This window comes from Podarcis muralis, chromosome 2 (assembly GCF_964188315.1).
Source record: "Podarcis muralis chromosome 2, rPodMur119.hap1.1, whole genome shotgun sequence".
In the NCBI taxonomy this organism is placed as follows: domain Eukaryota; kingdom Metazoa; phylum Chordata; class Lepidosauria; order Squamata; family Lacertidae; genus Podarcis; species Podarcis muralis.
This window is the reverse complement of record NC_135656.1, coordinates 78,492,844-78,502,185: the sequence shown is the minus strand read 5'-3', so window position 1 is coordinate 78,502,185 and position 9,342 is coordinate 78,492,844. Positions and strand designations below refer to the sequence as shown.

Below are 9,342 nucleotides of genomic sequence, written 5' to 3'. Positions count from 1 at the left end.
TGGGCTCCTATTTCTAGAATGGCCATTCTACTAATTTCTGCTTGTCTGGATCAAGTTCCAATTAGTTGGTTCTCATCCACATTGTTACTGATTTCATACGCTATTGCAGAACTTCCATGGAATGTGGTGGAAAGGAGACAGAACTGGGCATCATCTGCATACTGGGGGTACCAAACTCTGAAACTGCTATGATTTCTCTCAGCAGTTGCATACAGATAACAGCAGAACCTTGGGACACATTATAGGCCAATGGCCAGGAGGATGAGCAGGAGTCCTGCACTGCTACCTTCTCGAGTTGTTCCTCCAGAAACATAACAGATGGTGCCTCTAAGCCCCAGGGCAGACAAGCAATCCAGGAGGATACTATGATACTGGATGGGTTGCAGGAAACAGAAACAATATTATTAATAATAACTTTATTATTTATACCCCGCCCACTCTGGGGAAGCATAATGATTATATATCCAGACATTCCCATGTGGCATTATTTGCAGTAGACCCATCCAAAAGGTTCTCTCTTGTGGGTTGGCTTTCTGTATACAATGGTGCATATTCTTCATACAATTTAATATATTCATATATAACACACACCTGCAATTTAAAGTTTCAATGTTGAAGGCAGTTTTCATCCCATTACTACCACAAGAACTGCTGTGACTGAGAATTAAGCTATAGCATTAGCAGCAAAGTATTCTGAGATCAAGGGACACCGGTGGCGCTGTGGTCGACCCTCTTGGGCTTGCAGTTCAGAAGGTTGGCAGTTCAAATCCTCGTGACGGGGTGAGCTCTCATTGCTCTGTCCCAGCTCCTGCCAACCTAGCAGTTTGAAAGCACATCAAAGTGCAAGTAGATAAATAGCTACTGCTGTGGCAGGAAGGTAAATGGTGTTTCCATGCGCTCTGGTTTCCATCACGGTGTTCCGTTGCGCCAGAAACAGTTTAGTCATGCTGGCCACATGACCCGGAAAGCTGTCTATGGACAAAAGCTTGGCCTGAAAGCGAGATGAGCGCTACAACCCCATAGTCTCCTTTGACTGGACTTAACCATCCAGGGGTCCTTTACCTTTACCTATTCTTAGATCTAAATGAGATGAACTAAAAGAGACAGTGGTGCATTTTTATTTTTATTTTATTTTTTGGGCCAATGCATGAAAAAGTGTCATTAGTTTTGACTAAGCTGACATCGATTGCAAGATCTGCTGGGCTCCGAGGCTGCCCTGTTACTTATAGTATGATAGCGGGCTCCAAACTCCTTCTTGTTAATTCGTGGTAGTGCCTTGGCATCAATATTACCACCAAAACATCTGGCTAGGAGAAAGAGGCACGTGGAAGGAGGGCGGGAAAAGAGGGGCAGTATTTCCTTCCTCTGTTTCCTTCCTTCTACTTCCCTCGGGGATCAGGCCCCTGCGGAAGCGCCCTCGGCGGCGAGCGCGCTGGAAACAAACAAACACCCCAGCTGCCTCCCCAGCGGGTCAGGAAGCAGCAGCCTGCAGTGTCCCCAGCGGCCAGCAGGTGAGAGCAGCCCGGCGGCACCTGCTGCCGCTTCTCTCTCCGCTGACGGCTCCAGGCCTTCCTTCCCCGCCTCCGGCGCCTGACCCTCAGCGCGGGGTCTCTGCCTCGGCTTGGCCCGCCGCGCCGTGACGTCCCTCGAATAGCAGCTCGAGGCGGGCGATTCCTGTGAGGAGGTTGGTTCGAGGCAGTGCTGCCGCCACCGCTGCAGAAGCAGCCGCTTCCCTTTCCCTTCGGCTCAGGAAGGGCTTCGAGCGGGTCAGCAGCAGGGCGCGCGCTCCCCCGAAGGAGAGCTTGCGGAGGGCGGCGGCGGCGGCACCCATTTCGCTTGGCGGGGGGCGGCCACAAGTCCAGGCGCGATGGCACCCGCAACACCCCGTGCGCCGCTCGGGCTCCTTCTCCTCCTCCTCCTCCTCCTTCCCGTCGCCGTGGTGCCTTCCAAGCTGAACATTCCCAAAGTGCTGCTGCCCTTCAGCCGAAGCACCAGGATCAACTTCACTCTGGAGGCAAGCGAGGGCTGCTACCGCTGGTAAGTGAGGGCGCGCGCGAGAGAGAGAGAGAGAGGCGCAGGACGGGGTCGAGCGCGCGGGGCCCCGCCGAGTTGAGGCACATGGCGCACGTGTGGCGTCCAACTTTGCTGCTGAAATTGCAACACGTGAGGGTCGGGGCGCGAGAGAAGAGAGAACTGAGGCTGCAGCAAAGAAGCCTTTGCCTGCGACAGGCAGTTTGAGTTAGCGAGGTGTTATTCCTAGGGCGGTGAGCGTCTTAGCCGGGACCGTTTTACTCAACTCATAAAACGGCGCGCTTCAGGCGCGAGGGGACTGCTTCTTAAAAAAAGTTTACAAGAAACTTGAGTGTTGTGGAGAGTTTGGCGCAGTTTCATTGCAAAAGATCGGATCAGGTGGTTTGATGCACCTTCGCGCCCTCCTTGGTTCTGAGCCAGGGGGAAACTACACATAAAAAAACAACACAGAAAATGTGTTTAAAAAAAAAAAAGTTTTGAAAAATATGTTGAATGTTGCCGAGCTCCCTGTCCCCATCTAGTGTCACATTTGTAAGATTGCACTTTACAACACATTTAAAACGTTTTTATAGCTGACTCCCCAGTGTGCTTTCCAAGTGTCGCTGGGTGTGTGAGAGTCAGAAGTTTATCCATGCTGTGACTTTGTCACGGTGAGGCATAGGCGACAGTGTGCCAAACCTAAGAAGCTTGAAGTGGTACAGTGATTGTGGCAGAAATCCAACCAGTACCAGAATGACAATACTGTGGGTGCGTAAAAACCCTGAAGTTTGGAATACAGTAGCAACATGAAGTTACAAATTGTGTTTCTCAAAATGAGAGCAGACATTTTAATGTGCTTCATTAAGACAGGGCAGGGGCATGCCAAGGTTCAAGGACTGGCAGCCAACCAGTCCTTGTATAACAGGTGGATACTCAACAAGTTTTTAAGCATTTTAAAAGTGAACCTTTATCTAACAGAGATACAGTGTAACAAAGAAAGCTTCTTTCAGTGACACATCATTTATTCAATGGTTGCCTGCCTCAATGGTGGCAAAAGTAGAAGTGAGCGGTACTGTACTGTACTGTGTTTTTCATATGGTAGAAATTCTTTTAAAAAGTTTGCTCTGTCTCACAACCTCTTTCCTGTACTGTCTTAACAGATTTCGGTATAGATGAAAAGGGGAAATGGTTATTTTTAAAGTCTGCAAGTAAAACGTGCATTATGCACATGGCGATAATCTACTATACTAAACAAGTATAAAGGAAAACATCTTTCAATATTCTTGTAGCCCAAAACTACTTGCTCATGAAAAATAACTATGCTGTCCTATTCTAAACAAACAAACTATTAGGCTTGCTAATTATTGAACTTTCCACAAAGCCATAACAAAGAGAAGTAGAATATCTCTAGAGTAGCAATCCAAATGTCCTCACCCAGCAGCTTCATACTGATGTTAAACAGATGGGACATCAACAACTGGTTGCACAGAAATTCCACAGTAGCATATTCTGAAGGTGGCTTTGTAGATAGGAGTGGACCCTGCATAACATCATGTCTCCAACCTTCAGTGCACTTAGCTGGTCAAGTAAATACCATATCTGATAGTATCAAAAGCCACTGATGGAGATCAAAAAGCAGCAACAAGACTACACTCCCCCAGTTCCTCTCTTGATACAGGGCTTGCAGGGCAACCAAGGTTGGTTCACTTCCAAAGCCAGACATGAATCCAGGCTGAAATGGGTCAAGATAATCTGCTTCCTGCAAGGTTATCTGCAGCTGCATGTCCACCAGCTTCTCAGTACTTTTCAGTGCCTGTGTGGCCACCACGCAATACCTTTATGAAGGGGTGTTTGCAATTGAACAGCAGCTGTCATGAACCTCCTAGTTCTTGGGTGGACTTTTTCCAGAAGTGGCCTCACCACTTCCTGTATGAGGGTGACAGGCACCACTCACTCTCACAGAGACCTACGCAGTCAGCCCATGTGTAGCTACAAAAAGCTAAAGAAAACAGGTAGTAGTCCAGGCAAATCCAATCATCTAGTGCACATCCTCAGGTTGTAAAAGAAAGATGTAATTGAACCTCTAACACGTGGTAAGATATAGTTCTGAACACGCCCTCAATAATGGAGGTCAATAATGTGTTTTGACCTTACTTATATTAAGACCATAGCAAAGTGTGTAAAAAATAGATAATTTCCCTCCAAAAAGAGTCATCAACTGATCATGTTACAAAAGTACAGGAAACTGATGTTAAACTGGCCTGGCATGTGTATTTAACTGGGATCTCAGTTTTGATTACTGAGGGAAAGTTGTCATTCTAAAATTTTCCCTTTGGACATTATTTTATTATTTTGATTTCTACATATATTTATTTTTTACATTTTATATCCCATCAACATAGTTCAGCAGAGCCTTCAGGATGCATTGCTCTAAGACATGGGAATAAATGGGGAAAATATCCAAATAACTACATTGACTTTGGTCCAACACCTGTTCAGACAATCTAATACCACTAATAGGTTTAAACATTTAACTACCCATGACTGGCTGATGTAATTAGGTTTGCTCAGCACAGCACTACTCACAAGATATTAACAATTATCTTTGTGTTAGAGCTTCCCTCTTTTAAACCTGCTGTACAGACAGCTTGTGACATGTGTTTGGGAACAACTGTATGTAGCCATGTCACTGATTTCTGGCATCAATCACCCAAGAAGCACAAGTGACCACCGGCTTCTTTGCCATTCATTCTGGGCCTCACACAATGTGTAGCTGGGCCTCACACAATGAACATGCTTATATGACTTGACCAATTCCTTCTGAAAGACAACACAGTATAATTTCTTATGAATTATCCTTAACAGAACCATATACGCATAGGTCAAGGAATTTATCTTCATAAGTCTCTAACAGATAGATTTGACCAATTAGGAGGAATGAATATTAAATCTCAAATATTAAGAGCAATTGTGATTGCTCATGATTCTTGATCCATCCAGTGTTAAGTAGCTGTAAGTCCCATTGATTCAACTGGCATGTACTTAACTCTCGCGCCATTCACCACATGATAACATTTAGTGAATGCAATAAGTAAAATTAGTCCCAGCAAATCTAACAAACTCCTAAAATGTGGACAGATGTTAATATTAATTCTGTCTGCCAAAAGCTTCATAGCAGACAAATATTCCCTGTGTGTTTGTGAGGGGGGAGGTTAAATTTCTAATTTGTATAGCCATGAACAGACAATTTAAATATGTATGCAAATTCTACCCAGAAAGTCCTGAACTGAAAAGATTGTAATAAATTATGCAAATCATGTATGTTTATATGTATCTACTTAATTTGCTTGCCTTTCATCTGTCTCAGAATTTGGAGCTGTCTAAATTTTTTATAGATCCAGGGAGAAGGGCATGGGGTTTAAGGAGTACAAACAAGGTAAGGCATGTGGGAAGCAAAGAGATGGGTGAAACTGGAGTTAAGAAGTTTTATAGTCCATATATATATGGACTATACAGTTAAAGATATTGTTGAGTATGTGTTTCTGGAACTGAGTATATAAAGCACATTCCTACATATGTGCATTAGATCTTTTGATTTTTTTACTGTCTTTATAGCAGTTCCTCAGTATTCCAAACTGTGAAAATAGGTTGGCTGGATCAAGAATTGTCATCCCATGAATGGAAAAGCTTCTTCCATTTGCAGGAAGGACTCAATCCCAGCAGAGGCTTTGACAAAAGAAAGCAGGAGGGCAGGGATTTGCATGGATTCCTCCTTTCCTCCGTAGTCTCCAGCAGCAGTAGTCTGGGGGGGTCACTCAACTATCCAGACCAGATTTGGGGGGGGGGGTTGTTATAGGGGCAACGAGGGAAAAGGTAGCAGTGTCTTGTGAGCAGAGCTGTGCTGATCCAACCAACTGTTGATATTTATGGCCGTTTCTGATTTGTTGTTTGAGTTATTAATGTTCTTTGGAAATGAAGGAAATAACCCAGAGGGACTTCATTTCCGCCTTGATATTTCTCTCTCTCTCTCCTTCATTTGGTATTTTGCTTATAACAGTTTGATAGGCCTGTGTTAAATGACTTTCCCCCTTTTTGCTGCACTTAAAAAAAACAGGAAGTAGAGTTTCATCTAAAGTATGCTTATATTCTCTGTGTGGGAAACAAAACGGAAGTAAAATTTTATATGTGGTTTTAAAAGTAAATAAATAAATAAATTGTTAATAGATGATATTTTATATTTTTACTCGGAGCTCTTAACTAGGAATTATTCAGTATTTTTTTAAATCATTAATGTTTTCTAGAATCTCACAACAATCTGTTTTGCTAATTGCTTGTGGGAGGACTTCCAAATGCACGACGGATGTCACTGCACACACTATTCTTTTCCTCCCTATGCTGGTCCTGCAAAGGGGTATATGATCTTGAGGAGTAATGATTTCACAGACTAGGCTTAAGCGGGTTGAACTCCAGTCACATAAATCTTAGTTAATGTATTTTCAGTGTTGCGTGGACAAATACAAGGTGAACCTTAGGCTGAAGTAACTGTGGGGCAAGAATGCAGAGGGACTGAGTGTGATTCTGCTTTCTCACTGCACACACAATCTACACATGTTAAAAGTTGGAAGGTGCACTCAGTATCAGCCACTGAATAAAAATATTCACAATTATGCTGGATATTCACTAGAAAAGGGAAACTGACTGAATCAGGCACTACAGTTGTACCTCAGGTTACATACGCTTCGGGTTACACACTCTGCTAACCTATAAATAGTGCTTCAGGTTAATAACTTTGCTTCAGGATAAGAACAGAAATCGGGCTCCGGCGGCGCGGCAGCAGCAGGAGGCCCCATTAGCTAAAGTGGTGCTTCAGGTTAAGAACAGTTTCAGGTTAAGTACGGACCTCCGGAACGAATTAAGTACTTAACCTGAGGTACCACTGTACAGTTAGAGACACTAACTAACTGTTAGAGACATTAACCTGTAATGCTAGTAAGTGTTACAGTTTATCACCAAAATTTAGCAGTTAGGTTATGGAGATAGCTAGATTAGACAACAGCTGTTTAATACTTTTGCTTGCTTGTGCACAGCAGTGGACCATATAATATACTTTAGCAGTCTAGAGATGTCTGTTGACCACAAGAATAATAAAGAGGCAGCCTGAGGTGTGTTTGTGGTCAGAAGAGTCTAGATGGCATCACTGTCCACTAAAACCAGTAAATGCAACCAAGAGTGAGAAAAAGACACATTTTCCCAAACGTTAAATTGTGGTTAGCTCTTTATAATTTGTTTTGGCAAGCTGTTTATCCCACAATGTTTAAGAAAGTTGTAGTTACTAGTGGCACGACCATCAGCAGTGAGTCTATTTGCTTTATCTTTGTTTATTTAGCTCTTCAAATCAAGCTCATTTTAGCACTTCGAAGTTAAGTCTTTAGATGATTCTTTCAAACACAATATATGTATTCTTTTTCTGCTTTAGGGTTGCTCTCTACAGCACAGCAGACAGGATGTGTGGGTGATACGCTATATTTGAAAGAATATGTGGAGGAAGTTGCAACACTAATAGTGAAATCCTTACTCAGAAGCACAGTATGTGCATACAGCGTTGTTGCCCAAGTCGATTTGCAAGACTACATTTTTTTAGCCCAACTTTTGACTAAAATATAAGATAAAATCAAGTTAATTTGGCAGTTTTGCAAATTAAGCTAGGGCATGAGTGAATCTTTCAGAGGATATCCTTCAAAGAATATAGATCAGGGGTAGGCAACCTAAAGCCTGGGGCCAGATGCGGCCCAATCGCCTTCTCAATCCGGACCACGGACCAGCGTGTTTTTACATAAGTAGAATATGTGCTTTTTTAAAAAATGCATCTCTGAGTTATTTGTGGGGCATAGGAATTCGTTTATATATTTTTTTCAAAATATAGTCCGGCCCATCACATGGTCTGAGGGACGGTGGACTGGCCCACGGCTGAAAAAGGTTGCTGACCCCTGATATAGATGGTTAATGAATGAGTTCACATAAATACACAACAAACTTAAGCCTGTGCTGCTGCTGATGTTACATTTGTCTACCACCCTTCACCTGAAGATCTCAGGGCAATATGAAGCATTAAAATATAAGGTAAAAACACAAAATACATAATAAGAACAAGAACAAAACAACCCAATAACCCCACCCTACCCCTCCCATGAAGTTTAACTCCCATGGGCCAGACAGATGGATGTGGCAGACTAGGGATTCCCTATTCCTGTATTAAAGTGCAGTGAAAGCAGTTTCAGCACACATTGTTGTATCGGGAGATCTTTTGTACCTGGGACAAAGACAGTGGATCTGTGTTCGCTTTGTCTCTATACTTAGCTTTTTTTTAAAAAAAAAAAAGATACAGTAGTATTCTCTGTAAAGTGCCAAATATAAAAGTGTTTTATATAGGATAACAACCTCATTTTTCTCCAGTTTTGTCAGGAAGTCGAAAGCTGCAGCCTGTAGGCCAGTGAGCTCTTCAGGAATCCTGAATCTCTGCTTGTTGTCAGGCCCACCGATTAACTGGACAAAAATATTATTCTCTGATTAAAGGAGTAGCTGAACATTCTTCTACCAATTAGATAGAGCAGAGCTTGAAATCCAAACTTCTACATGCCGCCTTGGAGGTGGACAATAAGATTTCTGCTCTGTCTTGAATCCTTAGGGTTGCCATTCTTAGCCACCTTGAAAGAATTAGTACTAAGTCTGATTTTTGTTCAATGGACTGCTTGTGTGAGTCACAAAATTATTTGCTGTAATAGGAGCCCCCCACCCACCCAGCATAGGCTTATTTTCTACTTGGCAGGGTAGCTAATCAAAAGAAACTAAAAGTGCAGCAAGATTCAACATAGAACCAATGTGTTTGTAATAAGTAATAAGTGAAGCCGTAATTTAAAAAATGATTGGCTTGAAGATGTATTAGTAGGTTTTTCATTTGAAACTGACATTGCTGAAAGGCAAGAACTATTTATATATTATACATAACATGAATGAAAAAGTGAGAACAAAAGGTTTTCAATGGGTTTCTACATCTTCCAGACCTGCGGCAGAATTCAGTTGAGAATGTGAACGATAAATAATTTCAAACTAGTAAGTAAATGACAGTGGGTTGTCCTCCCCTCCCCCTCCCCCCAGCCAAGCCATTAGGGGAAAGCTTTTCAGAACTTTATCTCCATAGAAAGAGGTAGAATGAGCTGACCGTGATGCCATTGCTTTCTCTGAACACCTAGATGTATATTCAAATATACCTATACCGATTTTGCAGCCAGTGATACAGTACTTAAAACTGATAGGAACTGCTGGTAATACAAA

The 9,342-nt window shown here is 42.7% G+C and overlaps 1 protein-coding gene across 1 annotated transcript in view; it reads left to right on the top strand.

Moving 5' to 3' along the window:
- The first annotated feature begins 1,519 nt into the window (after positions 1-1,519).
- The window catches only part of NUP210 (nucleoporin 210), an 86,429-nt gene continuing 78,606 nt past the window's right edge, over positions 1,520-9,342 (top strand). Inside the window, exon 1 of the mRNA XM_028718974.2 lies at positions 1,520-2,037. Coding sequence (XP_028574807.2) covers positions 1,868-2,037 — 170 coding nt within the window. The 5' untranslated portion in view covers positions 1,520-1,867. The remainder of the gene's footprint in view (positions 2,038-9,342) is intronic.